Source organism: Engystomops pustulosus, chromosome 1 (assembly GCF_040894005.1).
Source record: "Engystomops pustulosus chromosome 1, aEngPut4.maternal, whole genome shotgun sequence".
Taxonomy (NCBI): domain Eukaryota; kingdom Metazoa; phylum Chordata; class Amphibia; order Anura; family Leptodactylidae; genus Engystomops; species Engystomops pustulosus.
In genome coordinates, this window is record NC_092411.1 from 37,693,710 (window position 1) to 37,717,964 (window position 24,255).

The following is a 24,255-nucleotide window of genomic DNA, read 5'->3' on the forward strand; positions in this document are numbered from 1 at the left end:
TTTAAAATCCAATTGTCACAGAGACCAAAAAAGAAATTGCCTGGGGTTACAATGATAAAGTATACAGTTCCAACTTATACATAGAAATTCAACTTAAGAACAAACCTGCAGGCGCTATCTTGTATGTATCCCGAGGACAGCCTGTAATAATAATAATAATAATAATAATCTTATTTTTTCCAACTTTTGTATTATTTTCAGATGAAAAAATAAATCATATTGTTTGGTGGGCACGCAGGCCTATAGAACATCTTTATAAACCAATTCAAGTAAATGACAGGTCTACAGACAGATACGTGGTATGACCTAAAGCTCTGACGCACCCCGTCCCTCCTATCCCGCAGGTGCCAGCTTGTATCTAAACAATCAACTGGGATCAAGTAGCTTAAGTGGTAACCCTATCACAAGGGATCGGGAGCCTACCCAAAGGTCCTGCTATATCTGCGCTCAGGTGCCATTCTGAGATAAGAAAAGGACTTACAAGCTCATCAATGTTGGCGTCTGTGAAAAATCTAACAATACAGGCAGTCTCCAGGTTACATACAAGATAAGTTCTGTAGGTTTGTTCTTAAGTTGAATATGTAGTCGGACCTGTATACTTTATCATTGTAACCCCAGCCATATTTTTTTTTGGTCTCTGTGAACCAAGATTAATAATAAATCTTAACTGCAGACGCCTTTGATAACTGTTATATCTGTATATTGTAGCCTAAGGCTAAAGTACAGTAACTTACCAACATCCAGAGGTCTGTTTGTAACTAGGGGTCGTATATAAGTTGCGTGTTCTTAAGTAAGGGACAGTCTGTATACTCAGGCCATTTTGTAAAAAACTTGTCATGGAATGTTGTTTCCTGCTTACCATATTTTTCGGACTATAAGGCGAACCGGATTATAAGACGCACCATCAATAAATGCCTGCTAATTATAAGGATTATAAGGCGCACCTGATTATAAGGATGAATGACCAGCATGTGGCAGACCTGTGCACAATTCAAGGCAGCTGTTGTCTGTAAGTACGGTTCATATATAAGGCGCATTGGATTATAAGGCGCACCTTTGATTTCTGAGAAAATCAAAGGATTTTTTGTGCGCCTTATAGTCCAAAAAATATGGTACTACTACACACATTCTAGCCGGATATATCCCAGCATGATATCAAATCAACATAATCTTTATTCATATAGTGCCATCTTATTCTGTAGTGCTTTACAAATCATAGGGAACATATAGCAAACAGTTATATGGAACAATCGGAGTGAGGGTCCTGCACACAAGAGCTTACAGTCTATGAGGATGAGGGGGTGACACAAGAGCTTACAGTCTATGAGGAAGGGGGGGGGATGACACAAGAGCTTACAGTCTATGAGGACGAAGGGGGTGACACAAGAGCTTACAGTCTATGAGGATGAGGGGGTGACACAAGAGCTTACAGTCTATGAGGGTGATGGGGACACAAGAGCTCACAGTCCATGAGGATGAGGGGTGACACAAGAGCTTACAGTCCATGAGGATGAGGGGGTGACACAAGAGCTTACAGTCTATGAGGATGAGGGGTGACACAAGAGCTTTCAGTCTATGAGGATGAGGGGGTGACACAAGAGCTTACAGTCTATGAGGATGAGGGGGTGACACAAGAGCTTACAGTCTATGAGGATGAGGGGTTGACACAGGAGCTTACAGTCTATGAGGATGAGGGGGTGACACAAGAGCTTACAGTCTATGAGGATGAGGGGTTGACACAAGAGCTTACAGTCTATGAGGATGAGGGGGTGACACAGGAGCTTACAGTCTATGAGGATGAGAGGGTGACACAAGAGCTTACAGTCTATGATGATGAAGAGGGCGACACAAGAGCTTACAGCCTATGAGGATGAGGGGGTGACACAAGAGCTTACAGCCTATGAGGATGAGGGGGTGACACAAGAGCTTACAGTCTATGAGGATGAGGGGGTGACACAAGAGCTTACAGTCTATGAGGATGAGGGGGTGACACAAGAGCTTACAGTCTATGAGGATGAGGGGGGCACAAGAGCTTACAGCCTATGAGGATGAGGGGGTGACACAAGAGCTTACATTCTATGAGGATGAGGGGGTGAGACAAGAGTTATAAGACCTTGTATAATGGTCCAGCCATTCTTTATAAGAGAACAGAATAAAATAATTTATTAAATAAAAATGCTGCTGCTTGAACCAGTCCTCATCTATGAACACACAAGGCCTAGGATTGGCCCTGGAGGTCTGTGTAACCATTCCTTTGTGTGTGTTCTGATCAACAGCAGGACAGTGAAAAATGCTATTGTATTGCAGGATGGTTTCTGGACTTGGAGCACTGGGAAAAGGACATAAGGAATTTAGGGGCCCCTGATTCACTCCCAAATCCCCCCCAATACACACACTAGGGATAAAGAATATGGTGCAGAAATTTTTTTTAAGTTCTAAGCCACTGCCTTTCCCCTGACTATTTCCCTACCCCTTAGCATTCCTACTTGGGGCCCTCAGAAAAATGCCTCCTTGACAATGCCTCCTTTGTATACCCACAATATAAAATCCCCCCATGGATCTGTAACATCCCCCACCGGGGCCTAGCACTTTCTTGGGGCCTGGAAACAGCCGGGGCCCAGAATACCGGAGTGGCTGGCGGTGGCGGCCTAGGTCACGCTGGGGTCATGGTGCTTGGTATGGGGACCGGAAGGCTGCCCCACAGCCTGGCAGGTTTTCAGCAGGTGGTGTGTGCAAGAAATATGGAGGGAGAGACTGATGTACTAGTTCTCCCTGGGGCAACCCCTTAGTGTCCGTAGTATATGTCTCTTGTAATGGATAGGGAGCCCTTGGTGGTGATACAGCCGTATCCAGGGATCAGACAGAGGCAGCGTAGCGCAAAATAACTCACGGTTCTTTATTGGAACAACTGCAAGCAACGGGACAAACGGTCTTGTCCGGATTGTTGGAGATTCGGGACCACTGGAGTGGTCATGGAGAGTGATCCTCAAGAGTAGATTCACCAGCCTGGTAGTAGATACAGGCTGGGATGGGGCTGTGTCCAGATGTGGAAGCTGCAGCCTTTGTCCTGGGTTTAGCTGTGTGTCTGTGCAAGCGATGCACAGACGCTCTCTCTTCCTCTCAGTGAGTGTTCTGGATGTGCTCTCTAGGAGAGCTGGGGCCTAAGAGCTCCTCATGTCGTGAGAGCATGTGCTCAGAAGCAAGGCTCAGGCCTAAGAGCTGCTCCTCTGTCAGGAGCTGGGGCCTGGGGGGATTTGCCCATTCATGTCCAGGGTTTTTTTTAAATCCTGGTCAGGTGGTGGCTCACTCTCCAATCACACTCCAGTGTACATAAAGCGATACAATTGGATAATAGTTCACATAACTTTAACCCTTGCTGTACAGGCAGGGTCCACCGCTGCTAACGCCTGATGTCCAGGTCTGGAACCTTACTGGAGGGTTTGCGACTCCCTCTCTCTGCTCCTAACCTGGAGAGGGCACTGTTCGCAACTACTGTATTGGCACGAGTGTTGCAGATCTTTTTATTTATGGCCCCCCAACACATATACATAATACCTTACCTTTTTGTAACCCCAATCCCTCACATTGTGGCCCCCTGCTCCTGGCTTCTCTCTATAATAAAAACACAATTACTTACCCCTCCTTGTTCCTCCGCTGCACTCATGCACCCAATTGCACGGCTTTGTGTAGCAATGCAGCTGGCAGGTGAGTGCTGTACTGATGAGGTCATTACATTGTGCCTGCTGCATGCGGCCACCGCACAATCATGATTCGGGGAGCGAGCCGATTCCTGCACATCAATGTATTCAAAGCCTGAAGAACACAGAGAAAAGTTGCAGCCTGTGACCTACCTCCCATGGTATAAAAACAGCGATGAAGGGAAACTGAGTCTCCGGGGGCCCCCTGTTTCGGCCTGTGGCTGGAGTCCCAGTATTCCCTCCCTTAAGATGGCTCTGACTTGGGGAGTCTTTTGACACTGCTATTCTTTGATCTCTGCATTCAAACTTCTCCCCATGGCCTCCCCTTTGCTATAATATCTAATCAGAAGCCTTTTACAGCAGTGACTCATAGCAGAGGGGCGGAAGAGTTCTCTGTGAAGAAATATCACAAGTCCAGCTACCATCCTGGAATATGAATCGATTCTGTTAACAGTTCTGCTGCTGCTACTAACAACACACAGAAAGGTAAGATAATACAAATCTCCAGGGTCAGTACCTAGCACTTTGGCAAAAACAGCTGAGGGGCTCTCTTGAACTAATAAGAATTAAACATGGCTGTGTTCAGTCTCGGTCTTTGTATTTATTACTTGTAGAATCGGGTGTGATGGGACAGGTTAACAATTTTCTTTCATCCTTCTTTCTACATTTCTTTTTTTATTCAAGAGAAGGCAAGTTTTGTTTATAAGATGTTCTGCAGCAGCTTTATTCTGTTATGCAAACGCTGGCTGCTGCAGAATGTTTTTTAATGAGCCAAATGAAGAAATATTAGTCAATCACATATTTACAACTGAGGTCCCTGCAATTTTTATACAGTAACTTTTCTACTGTATTCAGTCTTTTATTTCAAATATGTCTTCCCCCTCTTATAATTTTAAAAACTATGACATATCTTTGGGTTTTTATGATGCAGTTTTGGCTGGAGAGATAGTAAGTGTCCAAATACAGCTGTCCTTGGAATGCATGGGGTTAATGAGAGTATCAGGCCATATGCTGGGGCGATGTGATGTCAGCAGCAGTCATTGGCTCGCTCTGGTCTGATGAGGAAACCGTTACTGTAGGAAGAGGCCGGGATAGTCCTGTACACTAGAAGGGGCTGCATTGTAGTCTCATGTCAGTCCTGTGTATAAGTCATTAACCAGCTCCACACCCCGTACACAGCAGCCTCTTATGTCATACACAGATCATTTTATACTTTGTCCGTAGGTCCATAGGTTTCACTTCCATGAAATAGAAGAGTCACATATTTCTCAACCAGGTCATACAATGCAAGGAATCTCACTATGGAAAATCTATAGGAAACCGACTGCCCAAACCTATACATCACAAAGTACCAACACCGCAATTTAACCTGAATACTGAAAAATACTTCTTTTTCGCTGATGAAGGGACCCCCTTAATAATAAAAATTAATAAACCCCCTCATTTATTAATAGTGCAGTAATTAAAATTGTAACACCACAGCATCTCCCCCCAATTAATTTATAATAACTCAGCACCCTCTGGTTAATTCATATATAATACAGCAGCACCCTACAGTCATATCTTATATATAAAGCGGAGTGTGTGTATGTATGTTTTTTTTAAAGGAATCTGCACCGCCGCATTTACCATCACCAAATTTTGCATAGTTGTTGCCTGTGACTCAGGGAACATCTTAGCCCGTGTTTTGAGCCAAAATTTTCACCCCACACATTCCAAAATCCACTTATTCCCTTCCATATACAGAAGCCATTGTCTGCTGCTGGCATGGCAGTTGGAAGTTGAGCCATTGGTTACTAAAGGCAATGGGGCAGATATATCAAGCTGTCTGAAAGTCAGAATATTTCCAGTTGCCCATGGCAACCAATCACAGCTCAGCTTTCATTTTACCAGTGCTCATGAATATTTTAAAGGGGAGCTGTGATTGGTTGCCAGGGGCAACTAGAAATATTCTGACTTTCAGACACTTGATAAATCTGCCCCAATGAGTATAAGGCACTTATGTGTGCGGTGAGCTGGAAATTTTCAGAAATGTAAAACTGTTCTAGTTGCCCATGGCAACTAGAGAAGTTCTGCACTCAGACACTTCTGATAAATCTCTCCATAGACAAAGTGCAGTCAGAGACACAGTCACTGGAATGAGAGTGCCCGAAACAGATAGTCACTGAAATGAGAGTGCCTGAGACAGACACTGGAATAAGAGTGCCCGAGACAGACAGTCACTGAAAGAGACTGCCAGAGACAGTGTCAGTGACAGAGACAGGCTCAGTCAGTCTATAAATACATATAAAATATTTTTGTTAACCCATTCTATTTTGTTACAGCTAAGAGTAGTTATTTACTATCCCAGGAAACACCGGGAGCTACAGCTAGTATATTATTATATAGTACAGGACCACCCTCAGTGATAAGTACATTGTACAGGGGAATGGGTCAGATCTCTTCCTGCCCTTGATCTCTGATGTCCAGCACCAGTGACACAATGAAGTGACACCTGGACTGGGGCACAGTGTGGTGGAGCAGGGAGCTTAACCTATTGCTCCCTGCTCTGCCATAGCTTCAAACAGTATCAGCATCAGGAGGACACCAATACCATGGAAAGACTGAGGGGAAATTTGGTTTATAATATTTACTCTGGGGTCCCTAAAACAGGGCCTGGGACAATAGCTCTATTGATAATCCGGTCCTCCTACAGTGCTAGGATGTGTAGCTTTGGAGTCTGCGCTGGGGTGATGGCGTGTGTGGCCCCTCAGACTTGGGTGCCACCACTGTTCTACTAAACTCACAAGTATTACTCGTATTGGAAGCTCATAACTGATACAGGCGCTTATCCAGTGCAGATATAGTCACATGTAGCCGGAACCTGTAAAAAGGATCAGACAGTAGGTGTTCTCCTTAAGGAGAGTTTGCCAATTAAGGCCACTTTAAAGGCATGTGAAGACTTAAAGCCATAGATGCTCCACTAGGGAATTCTGGGAAGTATGCAAATATGTTTTCCAAGGTGTTAAATGGAAAACAATGCCTCCTTTACTACCTTGAAAGGCAGCTCCCTTAACACCAAGCATGCCCTGCAAAAGGAAAGATTTAACAGTTTCATTGTTGATAGACGTTTAGAAATGTCTTACTATGGTGGACAATTATATGAAAGCAGTGACCTGATTGGTTGGCCTGGATGGCTCGTCCTTCTTTACCAGTTTTTGTCACCACTAAACTTTATGGTCCTGAGTTTATAAGGTGTGTTAATAATTCTACAATCATCATGGAATATATAATATTTGGTTCAAAACGCAGGGAATATCTTCTCCGAATACCGAGTGGTGGTTATTATAACCTTGTTTCAGCTCTAACGTCTACAAATAGTTCTCAGAATGTCCCTGAACATTTTCTTCAGCCAGAATACAAGCAAATACTTGTAACCTGCTGCCCGGGGCCAATGCTATATTAACAGATTATTTTAAAGCGACGCGTCTCCGCTCCAGTCGTTACATTCCCACTTGGTGGTCCTGGTTGAGAAATTCATAGTTCTGCTATGAATAGTAAAATTACATATGAAAGTGGGCAGTGGGCACGCCATAGTCTGGCATGAGGTTGAGTGTTTGGTCACTGAATTTTGTACTTTGTAAAATATGCAAATAAATTTTCCAGGATGGGACAAGGAAAACATTGCATTGCCTCTTTTAGCAACCTTGTAAGACCCCTTAGCTGAACAGCCATTAGGATTTTTGGGCCCCCATATTATACTAAATGCCTCATCGCATATAAGTGCTTCATAAATTCTCATATATATATATATATATAGTTCCCAGGAATTAATGATATTACGTAGGTAGCCCAGCACACACTGCCCAACAGCCCTCAGACATGCCCTCCAGTAGATACGTAACTCCTGCACATGCCACCCAGTAGATAGGTAGCCCGGCACACACTGCCCCCTAGTAGGTAGGTAGTCCCGCAAACCCTGCCCCCCAGTAGATAGGTAGCCCAGTGAAAGCTGCCCCACAGCAGATGGAAAAAGCCAAGTACATGCCCCCCAGTAGATGGATAGCACAGCACACTCTGCCCCTTCCCCCCCAGTTGATAGGTAGCACACACTTTGACCCCTTTTGGAAAAGATATAATGGTTTGGCTTTAATTCCACATTATGTCATTTGGCTTCCTGAAAGTCATGCCTGATGTTTAGGGGGCTGCCTTACAATGTAGGCAATGTTTTCCTTGTCCCATCCCAGAAAACATATTTGCATATTTCCCAGAATCCTCTAGAGGACCATCAATGGCTAGAAGTCTACAAGGCGGCCTTAAAGGGGTTTTCCCATGAAAGAAAACTCTGAAATTTCAATTCCCAGATGATGTTTACACAAGAAACATAATTTTTAACCCTTTGATTTACAATTTTATTCGTCTATTTTACTAGATTCCAGGGTGTGGGCGGGGACTCACATTATGATCCATCTAGTCCTGTGGGGTGACAATGTGGTTAGATTATCAGATTTCAGGTTTAGATACACTTTAATTTACTTTCTGAACATTCACCAGTGTCTGACACAGAGAGATGAGACGATCCATGAGATGCATATAACACACAGTCAGCTCTGCTACCTCTCTCTATTTCACAACACACAAGATCTGCTGTGCCTTCCTCCCCCGATAAAGAACTTATTTGTCTGTAGCTTTACACTCCTCAAGTTGCTTCCTGCAGGAAGCCAGTGTCTGTTTATCAGTGTGAGAGCTGCGTCCTGGACTTCAGGGGGTGGGGCTAGAAACAGGGAGCAGAGACCGTAATCTCAGCTCCATAGCTGTCAGAAAACCAAGCGACCCCAAGTCAGAAGTTACTGGCTCATGTCTAGGGGCAACTGAAATTGTGTAAACCAGGACCGATAAAGACTGGTTGTAATTATATCGGTGAAATGGTGTTTTTTGTTAATAACAGTGAATTAGACAATGTGTTATTTTGTTAGTACATATTAGAAACTTGTCTTCATGGGAATAGATGTATCAAATCTATTAAACGTTCTGTGATATTACAGCAACAAAGAGGTACCTTTATAAAATCATATAAAATACTTTTTCTTTTTTTTTTTTTTTAAACTGTATTGTCCAAGCATGGGACAGCTTTGATTTATTTCAGGGCTTTTGATAAAATTTACTGCTGCCATGTGCACACACTATTACTTCAACCATTCTTGATACTTTATACTTAAGACTAATGACCTATAGATAAATTAAGTCTACTTTCTAGTGTCCAAGCTGGACACCCTCACCAATCAACTATGTGAAGTGGTACTGAAGCAACAAGCTACTCTCATACTATACTTGATGAGTGGGGGTGCGACAGGCTGCAGTACTTCCCTCCGGCGACTATTAAAGGCCTTATCTATGGATAGGTCAGTAGTAGTTAAAGGGAAACTGTCACCAGGTTTTACCCAGTTAACCTACTTGTCCCCTCAGGAACAATATGAAATGTCATTTCAATGAAAAAAAAAGCAGATTAGAGTGATTAGAGCCAAAGTTAATGGAGAAAGGAATATAGCTCTGATGAAATGTATTAGATCCAGGCACCGTGACTGTGATCATCTTCATATATAGGTTATCTATGGCCTCCTCCTTTCTAATATAAGCTTTTACAATTTTGATAATAACCGAGAAGGGCTGTTACCGTAGGCCCTCCGCTTCACAGGCTGTTACACTGTCTCCCCCTCCATCTGCCTGTTGGATTGCTCCTGTACAGAGTAAGCATCTGTGAAGCTGCGGCACAGAGGGGCTCGGGTAACAGCCCCAGAGATAAGTATCTGGATCTATGCGTAAGTGTACATGGCTTGTCATGCTTTATTTTGACTTTCGTTTGATGACTATTCAACCATGTGCACCAGAATTGGTGCAATTATTCAGTCTAAAGTAAGGTTAGACTAGACAAACTTAATAAACCAGCCCAAAAGTAGTGTCAAGTCTAATGCAGATTCCTTTTTGTAGTTGCCCTTCTAATGATCCAGTTTATAATGTCTCGTCCCCTTGATGTGCAAAGAATCCTTCGCTGATTTTTTTTTCGCTGATGTGCTCCACAGACTGACGCCACTTTCGGTAAAGAAGACAGGCACCAAAGCAAACACCAAAACTTAGAAAAATAATTACATTTATTCCAGTATCTTAAAGATAGCTTATGATTTTATATACAGGGGAGATTCTGACCTTATCGTTCACGTTCCAAAAAATACCAGATGTGGAAAAAGAAAACGGAAACAGATGCTTTATTCATAAAGTTGTCACCTCTTCACCAGCAGGAGAAGAAGACGACACAGGCACCAGCTACAGTAGTTAACACATTGTTTCTAGGAAATTTATACACCATGAAACCAATAAACGCCTCTGATGAATATGCCCAGTACTGAATAATACAGACAAGTAACGAGGTACAAAAAGGGGGAAATAAAAAGGATTAAAAAAAAAAGTACAAAACCTACAACGCAAGTGTATAAAACTGTACTCGATTCTACGCTGGCCAAATCTGAACGCTGTCCGTGTATTACACGGGCTGTGACTTTGTATCTGTCATGGCACAAGATGGTCACAGCTATTCTGTCTGAGGTAGTGATAGACCACCAAGGAAAAAGAAAAAAAATGGCCACCAACACCAGGAAAGTCACTTTACAAATTAATGTTTAGTAAATTCTAGATGTTCTGGTGTTTTTAACGTAGCACCTGCAGTAATAGATCAATCAAAAAGGAAAGGAATAAAAAAATGTAAGGGTCGGGATACTAAAACACTCACAGCTTAAACACCCCTGCGCGATGTTTATGGCTGGGAATACTTTCTGTGCTTGTATAGACTGTAAATGGCTTTCTGAGGACATACAGAGACCCTATTTTAAACCGCACGGGTCTCCAGCCTCTTCCTCCGCTGTAAGGAACTAAGACGCTCAACATCTCTCATGCTGCGAGTTGTAGTTCCACAAGTTGGAGACAAATATTTTCTGTGCATTTAGTTAGAGGGAATTTAGTTTACATTTTACTTGCTGAAATCACATAATCTCCTAAGGCTGGACCTGAAGCTTAGATAAAGAAATAAATTACTATTTTTTTTTTTTCTCTGAACTAAAACCGAGGTATATTACAAACATCAGTATGATTAAATAAAAATGAACATTCTTTAAACAGAACTGCAAAGTAGCTTAAAGTGAATGAAACGGATCATTGCGAGCAGCGTAAAAAGACAAAGAAAATGAGATCCAAGCGCCTGGGTGATTTTGGCTCCTGCGTCAGTAGCTAACACACAGCCAATGGTGATTACTGGGACCTTAAAGACTTAAGGAACCGGAAAATGAGGCACCGGAGATCTTCACTGAACACAGGTTGAGCCTGGCTTACGTCTTCTTCTCGTGTTGCCTGCACATCTTTCTCTGCCGCTGGTGACAATGCACCTTTACCCTATAGAATGTTTCCGTTAAATATTCCGCCTGATCCCTTAGATTTCCCGCTATGGTCCTTCTAAGATTCAAGAGAAAAATCGCTGCACATGGTATAGGCTCATGCAGCTTTCTTTGTGCACGTGCCTGGCATGTCTTGAAGGTTAATTTTGGACCTAGGAAATAAAAAGTTTATTAATCAATGTACAGTGTAGAAAATGAACATGTAAAAAAGGCATTTCCTGAGCTACTGTTTTATCTTGGCTGTACATGTCCCCCACGATTTGTGAAACGCTATGGAACATGTGGCGCTACACAAACATTATTATAAAGAGCTTGTACCATACAGTCATGTGACTGCTGGACGAGAGGTCATTACAGGAAACAAATTGCAGATATTGGGTTTGAAATTTTATTTTAATATATTTGATTAAAAGTTTCATTAAAAAAAAATATATATAGATATTCTTTTTTTGCACAGATTTTCAGGCCCAATTTGTGTCACTCAAAAACTTTTTTTCAGAGCTTTGGGGCATTATAATTTGCAGGACTGGGGTGGTGTACGGTACATATAATACACATATAATAAGTTCACACATCATTTTATTTAATCTTCCAACGTTAATGGAAGAGAACTGTATTAATTACCTGTTGTGGACCATGTGGCTCTTGACTAGATGACCAGCTGCCAAGGCAGCCATAAGGGAAAGCTCTCCAGCCATTACTGTACCACAGACGATCTGCGCCAGCTGACAAGCATTTTTGCCAGGATATTCAGTGCTGGCTCCTTGGACTCCAAGCATCTGTAGAGAAAAAAATGCATTTCTTGAATAAAATTAATCAATCATGATTCAATCTGCTGACAGATTCAACCCTCCTCTTTGGTTATGGTTAGAATGGGGATGCAGGATATTTGGGGACCCTACCGTCGGGATCTACCATCAAAATCCATCATAATAAACCAGTTACGGTGCCTGGATCTATAAGTGTGACTGTGGTAATCTTCATATATTTATTATCCATGTCCTCCCTTCTTCTAAAATCCACTTTTATGCTAATTAGTCTGAAGGGCTCTTGGGGGTGTTACCAGACCCCCTCAATGCTGTAGCTTACAAGACTGGGAAGGATGCTCCTACACAATGTGAAGCTGCAGCATGGAGGGGCTCTGGTAACAAGCCCTTCTGCTTCATTTTAGAAGGAAGTAGGCAATGGATAACAGTTATAAAAATATATAATATGATTACAACAGTCAATGGGGCCTGCATCTAGGAGTACATGCCCCTGGCTTATCAAGCTTTATTGTGATGGTAGATTTCCTTACACTATGACCTTTAAGAGACAGTATTAGACAGCCTTACTTGTGTGTCTGAGTTCTGGCCACCAGTACTGACCCAACTGCAGTACTACTGACCCGTGATTCACAGCAGAATTGTTTCTTAACAAGACTATTGATTCAGGTTATTATAGTGCTTGGGCCAGGTTTTCCATGTGTAAAAAGTTTTCACAGCTCTCAAGTAGTTCAGTTATTACATGGATGGATGGTTTATCTAAATGCTGGGGACGTCTGCATCTTCACTGTATTATTTGTACTAGTAAAATGTAGGATAACTATATAAAGCATTGAGCGATTATAAGAGTAACATTATACATACTCGCAGGCAGGCCTGTTGTGGGGCCAAGTTAGTTCCTCCTCCCACGGTACCGATCTCTATAGAAGGCATTGTGCAGCTGATGTACAAGTCCTCATTTGTGGGACCTGTCGCCTCCATCAGGGTGATGCAGTTTGAGCTTCCAACATTTTGAGCAGCATCCTAAAATGACAAAGTGAAAAAGTCTATAGTACATAAAGGACATTCACATACAACTGCAATGTATACACTTTTCCATCATCTGACCTGTCCACAAGCAATGTAAATTGCAGTCACAATATTAGCCGCATGAGCATTGTAGCCTCCAATACTGCCGGCCATAGCAGAGCCAACCAGGTTCTTGTTGATGTTCACTTCAACCAATGCAGCTGTAGAGGTCTTCAGCACCTGCAGATATGAGCAAACACATAAATATTAAAGGAGTTGAAAAGATTAGAGAAAAAAGTGCAAATTTTCACTTGCAAGTGGCACCATGCTTGCCTCCAGAAAACAATTCAATCCTGACAATTCCCACATCACCGCTGTAGACTAAATCATCTTGATTGCTTATACTTCCAATAATGCCTTATTAAAAGTAAAGAAATAGTTTTTACCTCTCGCACCACGTTTGCTGGTATAATAGCTTCACACACTACAGATTTTCCGCGGCCCTCTACCCAGTTGATGGCAGCCGGCTTCTTGTCAGTGCAGAAGTTACCGCTAACAGCAAGAACGTGGAGCTCCGGAAATTCTTCTTGTAATCTGGAAAGAGCCTTCTCTGTGCCCTAGAGCAATCACATCCAAACGTTCATTATATTCAGGAAACAAGAAGCGTCATTATATTACAAGTAAAGTGCATCCTCTATTCACCTTTGATATCATGTTCATTCCCATGGCATCTCCTGTTTTGGATTGAAAGCGAATATAAAGGTTTCGTCCGGCCACGCTGCTATGAAGTCTCCCAAGACGAGCAAACCTGGCAGGAAATAAAAAGTGAATGAAGTAATGATTCAAGACATAAACCACAGATAGGAATAATAAAAACTATAGCTGGATAAGTCAGTAGTTCAGATCACTACCCTTATATAGATACAACTCTGGATATAACCTTAAGGCTATAGCCTGGGCAAACACATGTCAGCGCTGCTTATCCCTCCCCTCTCCATATAAAATCGCACTGCACAGCCGTACGAACAGGGAAAGATAGAGCATCATTGTATGGCGCAGTACTGCCACCCGCGTGCCTGTTGGCATCTGTGGGGATGTATATATACGCTTGAAAGTTTGTGAATGGGGCCTTAAGAAAAGCCTCTAATCCAGTGGGAATGCACCATGCTGAGAATTTGATGGTAACAAACAGATTGTTAACCAAAAAACCCCTTTAATTTGAGAAATAAAATTATATAAAATATAGAATTGCACTTACCTGCTTGTGCTATCAAAGGTATCTTTAATAATTTTAAAGCCCTCAGGACTGTCCAGCCAGTTCTTCACCTCAGCAGCCTCACAAGCTGTCGGCAACCTGACAACTGGTCCACGAGTCATGCCATCAGCGAGGATCCGGCTGTGGGCACCTCCACCCAGCTATTAAAATGAACAAGATAAGCTCAGAATCTGTCATACTTGCTCTGAGTTTTGAAAGACTCCACAACAGTCAGTGATAATATATGGAAGTTTACAATCAATTTTCTAAATAATCCATTCAAATAATTGACCATATGGCCAAAACTCACCAGTATGGCTCTGCAGCCGCGGTTGGTGCTAGCCACAAGGCAACCTTCTGTTGTAGCCATAGGAACCTGGAACTCTTTATTATCCAGGATGAGAGGACCTGCCACACCTACAGGGATTGGCATATAGCCGATGACATTCTCACAGCAGGCACCCATTACCTGGAAGAATAAAGCAGGCATAAGTCAATTATAGCATCCTGTATAAAATGCATAGCCCATAGCGAAGATGAGGACATCTTCTGCTCTTTCTCTATAGCAAGGACTTACCTCAGAGTAGTTGTAGTTTTTATAAGGCAGATTCAGAAGGGCTGAGGCTTGAGGCAGCTTGTGAACTAGCATTTGCCTGCGAATAGCAACTCCTCTCTCAGGAGACTCCATCATGGACTCCAGCTTATATGATGGGATGTGTTTTGCATTCACCAATTTGATAACTTCTGCATTGCTCAAGTACTGGGCACCTTGCTACAAAAACAAAGCATCCTGGTAAGAGATCCCCTTTCCAGAGCACGCGAAAAGTATAATTGATGTTCAGTTTTCCCTATTTTTAATAATTTATTGTACCCCCTAATCATACCTAATTGGAAGTGTTTAAAAGAGAAGCTTGGCCGCAAGTGAACTTGGCTGCAGAGATAAGTTGATGCATGCACCTTATCATTAGTAAGCATATATTAATAGGGATTTTAAGAAGGGATTACCTGGAAGCTGAGAACTAGTTCAAAAGACGCATCCACATTACCTCAGAACAACCCCACAATTACTTTTATGTAACATACTATGATGCACTAAATTATTATCCGAGAATATAATGGAACTCCACTTTTATTAAAGAAAAGACCTATGTATCTGTACAGGGGTTGTTATAGGGAATATACACCTGATTGTTAGGTGTCTGACCACAGAATGATCTCAAGAACGGAGGGGCAAAGATCCCCTGTTACAGTGCAGTATCTACACAAGCACAATCGCCTCTGCAGTGAAATGAGGTCATTTAGGATACTAAATTTTGTAATAAGTGGAGTGCCCAGTCCGAACACCAATTTTCAGGGACCTATCCCCTTTCTTGTAAGAACAGGGTAAGTATTTATAATTGTAAAGACTTAACGTCTTATAATGAAGCAATGAAGTCTACATAGTATGGCTAGAGAGGTAAAATAATAAGACATATCTTACATATATCCATATGTAGTAAACATATGGAGACAAAGCTATATAGCAATATACTGTTGCATCTGTAACATATGTATTATCTAGTATTAGATAAGCACAGTTTTAAATTACTTACTTCTGGGTTTCTTAGAATACGAAGACATTCATCGAGAGGCCGGGGAACCTCTGGTATATCAAACTTTGTTTCCTTCTCTTCTTCACTGGAATCCGGTGAGGATGATGAAGAGTCACCCAGCATAAAGTTAGGCTTGTGTGAGTTTTCAAGTGGCAATGGCTTTATGACGGCTTCTAAAAGTGTATAGACAGAATATGTATTAATACTAAAGCCATTATAGATTAGCTAAGAGAAAACATGTAAATGATGGTCTATACCTTTCTCTTCTTTGGACGAGAGGTCTTCTACTTTACAATCCTTGAAGACTTTTTCTGGCACTGGTTCCATTCTGCAGCAACCCTCCACTTGCTTCTTCTGCACCATAACTGGAGAGGTGATGGGGTTCTTCAAGGACAGGGTAGACTCTGTCTCGGTCTGCTCAAAAAATATGTATTTGACGGCCAGAAGAAGAGCAAGACCCAATGTTATGACCTGCTCGATGTCCATGGTGATCATCCTGTGGAGGACACATATAGCTTTGTCAGATACCTGGGTTAGATTAGTGTTAATCGTGTAAAAATATAAAACACTATTAAATAGAAATAAAACTGTGCGCTCACCTAGAAAGATAGAACTGCCAGAGAGGCATGTTTGGCTCAATCCTCTTTGGTATGGTATCATCTAAGCCAATCGTAACCTTGTGATCTGAAATTGAGGTGCTGTTCTGCGAGGACGGTTCACTTATCCACCGGCTGTGAGCATGAACAAGGACCAGACCTAGGGACTAAATAATACAATACATTGTTGGTGCAAATTCTTAACTTATAGCAAATAAAGTTAATAGTGATGGTGAATAGAATCACAAAACGCAATACAAATATAATAAACATCAACACCTCTAAAAGAGCGACACTCACCATGATCATCTTCACTCTCTGTGTGACTGGGTTTGGTTTGTTGTCTTCCTCCTCCTCCAATACATTTGCAAATTGTGTAAGCTGCCAGATGGGACGTCCCTCCCTGCTTTCCCTGGAAAGCTGTTAGAAAGATCAAAGATTGATCTTCATCCACAATAGCATATACCATAATCCGAACAGATCATCTACACATATAACTACATAATAAGTGATTGTTTGCTGCTATTAGTTGAGGCATGTCAGCTCTGAAGACTCACCTCCAAAACCAGCGACACACAGGCTGGGAAGAACGTCATGAAGGCAAAATAGTTTGCTAGGACGGACATGCAGCCAAAACAGCACATGATCTCTAACTGGCGAACACCTGTACAGAAAGAAAAATGATATATGTAAAATACATCCGAAAAGTTAAATAGTGTTGCATAGCTTAAATATATTAAAAAATATATTAAATGTAAATGAATAATGATTTAATCAAAGCTGAGCTACTGTTACTTGATTGTGTCACTAAATATAGAATGGAGCCTGATGCTTTTTGGCACCTGAAGAATTCAAGAACAGCAGAGCAGATTCCCCACCTTTCTGATACTGATGACCTGTCATAAAATACATTGTAAAGTTTGGGTGGCTACGGTTTCTTATTATGGAGACTGCATTTACATTGAGGGTGTTCTAAAAGCCACTCACTGCTCCATGTCTAGTGAACCACCAGAGCTGAATGGTTGTTGGTAATAGCACAATTCTATTGAATTGTCTGCCACCAGCCGGCAACCAAACACATCAGGTGGCTCCAACCGCGTTGGAGGGGCTGGGTTTCATAATTAAGAACCCACCACAAGGTTTTTCACAATGAACATAGTGTTTTTAAGAATACAATGAAGGTTAAAATGATCTACAATTCTTTGAAAATCAAGAATCAATTTGTGCAAACTATAGCTTAATGTAACAAAGCATCAGGAGGCTCTGGTCCTGCTTGATGTTGCTTTGCTCCTTATCTTGCAGTGTGGGGCAGAACCGCCATCCGCACCCCCTTCACACCCTTGGCAAGGAGGTGGCGTAAAGGAGGAAATAATCACGATTTATGGCGTTGTGCCAGAAATTGCTATTATTTCGGGCTTGTGCTCCAGAAAACTGTTGTACAAACCCTGAATGTGTGTATTAAACAGCTACTAACCTGACATTGTCCCCACTCCAATTACAAGACATTCCACAAGCGCATCCAGGGTGAAGGTGGGCCCCAAAATGGCCATGCCACGGGCAATGTTGTCTCGGACTTCATCCTAGAAAATGAAGTAATCTTTGCAAACACTCGGCATATATTTAACTGTATAAATCTTGATTACTGGTAGGGTTTATGTGCTCACCTGTGAGTTGGAGCTAAGAGCAAATTTGGCTAATGCACTGGCTTTTGAGAGGTCAATAAGCAGCAGGAAAAATGGAAGAGCCTCACTGTCCAAAGGAGAAAAAGACATTAGATTTCCAGATTGTAAAATTAGGAAATATGCTGAATAACAAGGACAAGCGCAACACTTACTTCAAGCCTGTTAATTCCTTATCCAGGAAATGAATGACTACTGTGCTGAAGACAAAGCTTGAGAATATGGTGAAGAGACCGGCGATACCTGGAACAAGAGGCGCAATGTGAATTACTCAACTAGTTTGAACACATATCATGATGACAAAGGACCAGGTGTAACTACACTTACCCAGGATGTATTTAGATCCAAGTTGCCTGAGGTTCTGGAACTGGAAGTAGATATAAAGGATAGCAATGCACCGTGTGATGGTTAATATGATGATGTCGCTGCTTAGTACATCCTGACAAATAAAAAAAAGAAAACCCATGATTTATGAGGCCACATACAAATCTTTTATATAGATCTAAAAATTCAGGTCTGGATAATCTACTAGTAGGCGACACATTTTTAGGGGCTCTGTGACAGAACTTACTTCTTCAAACTTGGGGCATTCGTAGTTCCAGCCACAGATCTTATCATTTCCTGTGAACATGTTCATAGACATCATACAGATGGTGATGGTCACCGTACCCACGATAACCTCCCATGGGTGAGAAGCCACAAACTGGCCATGCATGCGGAATAATCGGGACAACATCTTCACGGTTAATGATGACCTAGGAAAAGGAGAGGAATAATTTTTTTCAGTTGCCAAAATCTTACAGAAAATGTGAGGTATACAGGCAGTCCCCGGGTTACATACAAGATAGGGTGCGGAGTTTTGTTCTTAAGTTGAATTTGTATGTAAGTCGAAACTGTATATTTTATAATTGTAGATCAAGACAAAATAATTTTTGGCCCCAGTGACAATTGAAGTTTAAACATTTTTTGCTGTAATGGGACCAAGGATTATCAATAAAGCTTCATTACAGACACCTTACAGCTGATCATTGCAGCCTGGGACTATAGTACAGCATTCAGAAAGCTTCAGCAGAGGTCAGAGAGGTCTGTCTGTAACTATGGGTTTTCTGTAAGTCGGGTGTCCTTAAGTAGGGGACCGCCTGTATAGTGGTAAAATAGTTACTGCATGTTTCCTATGCTCAAAAATCTACAAAGCAAAAGGTTGCAGTTTCCGCTTAAAAGAATGCCTAAAGGTCTTTTTTTTCTCTTCGAGAAACATCACTTATCCAAAAGATAAGTCCTAAGTGTTTATTACCGGAAGGTGCAGCAGTCAGGGCATTTGTGATGCATTTTACATGTTACCATGTGTTGGCTGGTTTTAAAAGTTTTTTTCTTCATTGCTGGAAGTGTAAGAAGCTGTGAAAATGTTAACCAAAATGTTAACCCAGCCAAACACATGGTAACATGTAAAAACACATACCCCGTATGACCACATCCTGAGGGTTACAGAAAGCAAGAGAATAAATGCCCCCAGTGTAATGGCTTTAAAATTGATGCAGATAGCTGAATGCAGCGTCGAGCTATTGACAGTGAATGTGTGAACACGGCTACACTCAAACAGGGGACCTGGGACGCCCATTTTTGTGATTAGTTGGGATCGAGGTGGTGGGCCCCCAGGATTAGATCCTTAGTGCTTATGTTGGCGACACTACTTGAAGTAGTAAAGACTAAAGGGTCAACTTTACAGTATAAGCTAATTTTAACACATTCATTTAACAATGAAACTTTGATCGTATTTATCTCGGACATGCAGTAACATTATAAAATGAAAATGTTATGACTATTATTACATGACAGAGCGTCTTACATCCATTACTCATAACTTCATTGTCTATATGCTGTTCTATGATGATTATCACTTCTTGAGTTTTGTATTATGGTCTTGTATTTTGTATACGGTTTGTCTTAATAAAGAAAGAATAATATGAAAAAAAAAATTATGACCAATGGGACCCACTATCAGGAGACTGGGTGCTCTTACCAGCAACATGGTGCAGTCAAGAAAATATTGAGGAGCCCATGGGTTCTACATAGTGGAATCCCCATCCCCTGTAACGCAGGAAAGCCCCTTATAATAAAGTCAAACTCCAGCATCAGCTATGAAGTTTTCTTCTAGTTAGTGAAGAGGAGTCAGTCTGGCTTTATGGGAACTTATTTTAGCTCGTAGCTTTAAGCTGAAGATCACACGGACTTTCACTCTCATTCCTGGACATTACATAAGGTTATTTCATGGACATTACATCAGCTTTCCCTCCAAGAGCCTCTTTACTGAATAAAATTTATAGCAATTGCTCATAAGTACTAGTCTGTATATGACATACAGAGCGATACATTTCTGTAACCTTTCTTCATGCTAATCATTTTCTGCTCTTTATGTCGCCTTATCAGCGATAGCCCTTGGGCATAATCTACCGTACATAAAGATCAAGAACTCGGGCCAGACAGGTGTGTGTATTAAAGTTCAGCCCCATTCACGTCTACACTAAAGAGACAGAACATAGACGGCTATTCTGTGAGCCATATTTCCAAGGTATAAAGCCAAAAAACTTGACTAAATACTCATCTGTTGTGTTCCGAATGATCAAATATACAGAGATTAGTCATATCCTCGAAATATAGAGCACTAAGGATACAGTGACCTTACTCGGTCCTACTAACTTTCCAGCAATGTGTCCAAACCAGTTTATAATTCAAACAGCACAGAGCATTTAAGGAAACCTGACCTGGTTTTCATTGTTGGCACAGATATATACATGTGTATATAGAGCAAGTGTCCGCTTCAATAGCACAAATTTTACTCTGAATAGAGAGGGTAATAGGGGTTTTCCAGAATTAGTTTTTCCTTTTGACAGCCTACATACAGAACTAGTGTTAAGCTGTTGATCGGTGCATAGAAGGGCGCCAACCCACCCACCGACATTGATGATCTATCTCAGAAAGCCCCTTTAAGTCTATTATATTCTTTCTGGAAACTCACAGCTCTAAAATCTCCAGATGCTGTAATGTAACCACCCGTCACCTCAACAGCTGAGACCTATTAGGAATTAGAAGAATGGACTTTCCGAGTTTCCTAGATTACAGGCTTCAGAGCTGGCACAGCGCCATCTGTCACACGGCACGGTCAGAAGGATTATGACAAAACATTACACACACTCCAGAAAAAGAGCGCGAGAGCCAAGAAGATGCTGTAACTATTGATAAAGAGATAACATGTCTTATGTGGTAGACACTCTGGGTGGCATCATATACCATTCATGCAGGATGCCAAGTATCATGAGGAACAGCTCTGGTCATTGGGTACAGGCCATAATGAGGTAGTTCAGTACTAGGAAAACACAGCCGCCTTTAAGAAACAGTGTCATGGGTTGTATTGCAGCTCACCTACTTTAACAGGAGCTGAGCTGCAATCCCTCTCACAACCTGTAGAGTTGGACGGGAGTAGCTCCAATTCTGGTGCAAGGGTTATCGCCCTTGAAGTACAACAGAACCAGGCATCCCAGTTATTATAAGAAATGGGAACAAATTATTACTGTATCCTTCTTATGATGGGATATAAGAAACCTGTATGTACTGCTAGGAACAGCAATTTCTCCATCTTGGATATATAGCCTGTGAGGCCTTTTATGTGGCCGAGTTAGTATCTTTCAAAGCCATTATAAAGTAGTGGGCTCATAAAGTAGTGGGCAGCAGGGGGAGATTTATCAAGCTGTCCAAGGCAACCAATCACAGTTCAGCTTTCATTTTACCAGTGCTCAAGAATATTTTAAAGGGCAGCTGTAATTGGGCAACTAAGCATAATATTACCCTTAGGCATCTTGATAAATCTCCCCCTATGTATATTAGTTACCAGTGCCCTAAGGTTTGACCTGCCCCGCTTGTTTTCATCCCCAAGGATATGATCCTAACGATATAGTCACTCCACTACATCATGTCAGCCTGTGCAGCCATCTCATACCATTATACTTCCTAAATAATAAACAAGTTATATGTTACTTATTATTGGCAGTAACAAGATCAAAGAGAGGGGATTTTAAGGGAGACCCCAACAATACTGGGGCACAAGTGAAGCAATAAACACATCAACATGGTGAAGTAGGAAAAAAGAGCCAAACTGATTATGAAAGAAACGAGAAAGGTTTATAGGAGATAGATTCAAGTACACCAATAAAAGGTGATCCAAAATCTTAGGTGTCAAGTTCACCTCTAGGATCAAGTCACACAAGGTCACCTCCACATGAGACCTAATTTGCAATGGAAACTAGTCTTGTGGCCTGGCCTGAGAAGCTGTATGTATTACATGTGCACATTTCACCATTTGCATTGCAAAGATGAAAAATAGAACAAAACAAGCATAACACACACAAAACACTAGAGGGTCAAGCAGAAAATTTATTTATTAATTTTGGTACAATATTTTAAAAGCTTTGCACAAAACCATTAGTAACCTCCAGGCTCACTGCAGCGCATTATACATACAGGATGAAGACTGCCGGGTGCAACAGGCTGGATTCTCCCTGATCTCACATAAGAATGGAGTAAGACAAGGATTGTACTTACACAGGGACACATAAGCTAAGGGAGGGGGCTCAAGAACTAAAGATCCAATATGGCGCACAGTACAATGACACTATAATACAGATGTTACATGGTCTATACGTAGCAGGCACAATGGCGTCTTCCCCTATTATATATGTAAGTGGCGCTTATAGAGTCACACCCCCCCTAGTGGTTACATGGCAGATGTGCAGTAGTCCGGACAGACACACCCCTTATTGTACATATAATGGTATAACGCCTGGTTAACTCTTGATGGTCTATAGTATACCAAGGCATGAATACATAGAGAGCTGTATATAGAACAGGTACATACTGTATATGTTATACACGTGTATATACACGAGGTGGTGTCTGCATATCCCGGACCATGGAGTCTGCACCCGCTGCGCCTTGTGGTTCTCCACACTTACACTCCGGTGTATGACGACACTTATCTCCCTCAGACCTTGTAGTGCTCGGGTAGTGACCTCATCGCCTGCTAACAGGAAGAAGCGGCTCTAGTCTCCCTGGAAGGCCCCATCTATCAGCTCTGATCCGGGGCTGTCTAGCACACTGCCTGATGGAAATGACCGAAACCAGTGTAGTGTAATGTTGTGTAGACGCTCACCTTCAGACAGGTGGATGGGTCCTGACTGGCCGGCGGCGGCGGTGACTGCGGGTCAGGAAGTGTCGGTGAGGAGGAGAGCGGCTCTCCCTGTCCGCCGCCGCAAAGCGAGTGAACGAGCGCGTCACCTGACCACAGCCAAGTGACAGCCTCAGCAACGGGGGCGGGGCCTGGGGGGAGCGAGCTTTCCAGTGGCCTGATCGAGCAGCCAATGGGAAACGAGACCAGGTGAGCTCGTCATGGCTGTCGCTGTGGTAACGAGCATCTATATGAGACGAGGAGGGCAACGCGCGATCTCTCCTCACTGACAGCCGACCAATGGCAGAGCAGAGCCGGGAGTGATGGGGACTGCAGCACCTCAGCCTGCAGCCATCCCCTCCGCTGTGCCGTGTATACTGGAGACATAACATGTACCTCATACTATTACATATACTACTGGCCGGGGTCCTATCTACACCAGTATAAAACTAACGCGTGTGTGTGAACACGTCCATGACTACTGTCCTGATGTCTGTACTGCAGATCCACAGCAATGTACAATACAAGTGGACGTGGGTAGCCACAATTCAGAGCATGCAGCACATTTACACCTTTAGGCTGCATACAAACGCATATGCGATCATCCGCGGGTCACCCCGGTGCGCTTTGGTTCCGTTACAAAGTGCTAACCTGTGACACCACCCTCAAATGGACAAATTAGCAAATTCCTATTTAGTTCTAAAAGCAAATTTCTTCGGGAGTAGTAACTCCTCATACGCGTCAGTATGTATGAACGTGTCCTTTACTGAGGGAAAAAAAATCACCAAGAGTTCTTTCTTTTCGAATTGAGAAATACATCTGGATTTTGTTTTGGTTCGGGAGGGATCTTGCTCCTGAACAACCGCAGAATTGGATTTTACGTGCATGCCCTTTATTGGCACTAGTAGATAATCTATAATGATTTGTAAGACCCAGTTCACAAACTGCATGTTGACCTGTTGATCAAAAAGGATAATAACTGACGTCTAAGGGTCATGTCACACATGGCGTTTTTAGGCCGTTT

The 24,255-nt window shown here is 42.2% G+C and overlaps 1 protein-coding gene across 3 annotated transcripts; it reads right to left on the reverse strand.

Annotated features, from left to right (window-relative positions):
* Nucleotides 1-9,808: 9,808 nt before the first annotated feature.
* On the reverse strand, nucleotides 9,809-23,374 carry HMGCR (3-hydroxy-3-methylglutaryl-CoA reductase). 3 transcript variants are annotated; one of them, XM_072138307.1, is made up of 20 exons: nucleotides 23,217-23,374; nucleotides 18,585-18,768; nucleotides 18,341-18,452; nucleotides 18,169-18,256; nucleotides 17,999-18,083; nucleotides 17,809-17,914; nucleotides 16,892-16,998; nucleotides 16,635-16,754; nucleotides 16,338-16,501; nucleotides 15,996-16,234; nucleotides 15,739-15,911; nucleotides 14,724-14,918; nucleotides 14,457-14,615; nucleotides 14,150-14,307; nucleotides 13,594-13,699; nucleotides 13,338-13,508; nucleotides 12,991-13,131; nucleotides 12,748-12,906; nucleotides 11,744-11,898; nucleotides 9,809-11,271 (listed from the first exon to the last, which is right to left on the reverse strand). In XM_072138307.1, exons 2-20 carry the CDS (start codon nucleotides 18,747-18,749, stop codon nucleotides 11,217-11,219), a joined length of 2,658 nt encoding a protein of 885 aa, XP_071994408.1. In that variant the 5' UTR covers nucleotides 18,750-18,768; nucleotides 23,217-23,374; the 3' UTR covers nucleotides 9,809-11,216. The 3 variants fall into 3 exon arrangements, with proteins under 3 accessions (XP_071994408.1, XP_071994417.1, XP_071994427.1); XM_072138316.1 differs by lacking the exon at nucleotides 23,217-23,374 and adding an exon at nucleotides 23,020-23,153; XM_072138326.1 differs by lacking the exon at nucleotides 23,217-23,374 and adding an exon at nucleotides 22,923-22,999.
* Between the last annotated feature and the right edge of the window lie 881 nt (nucleotides 23,375-24,255).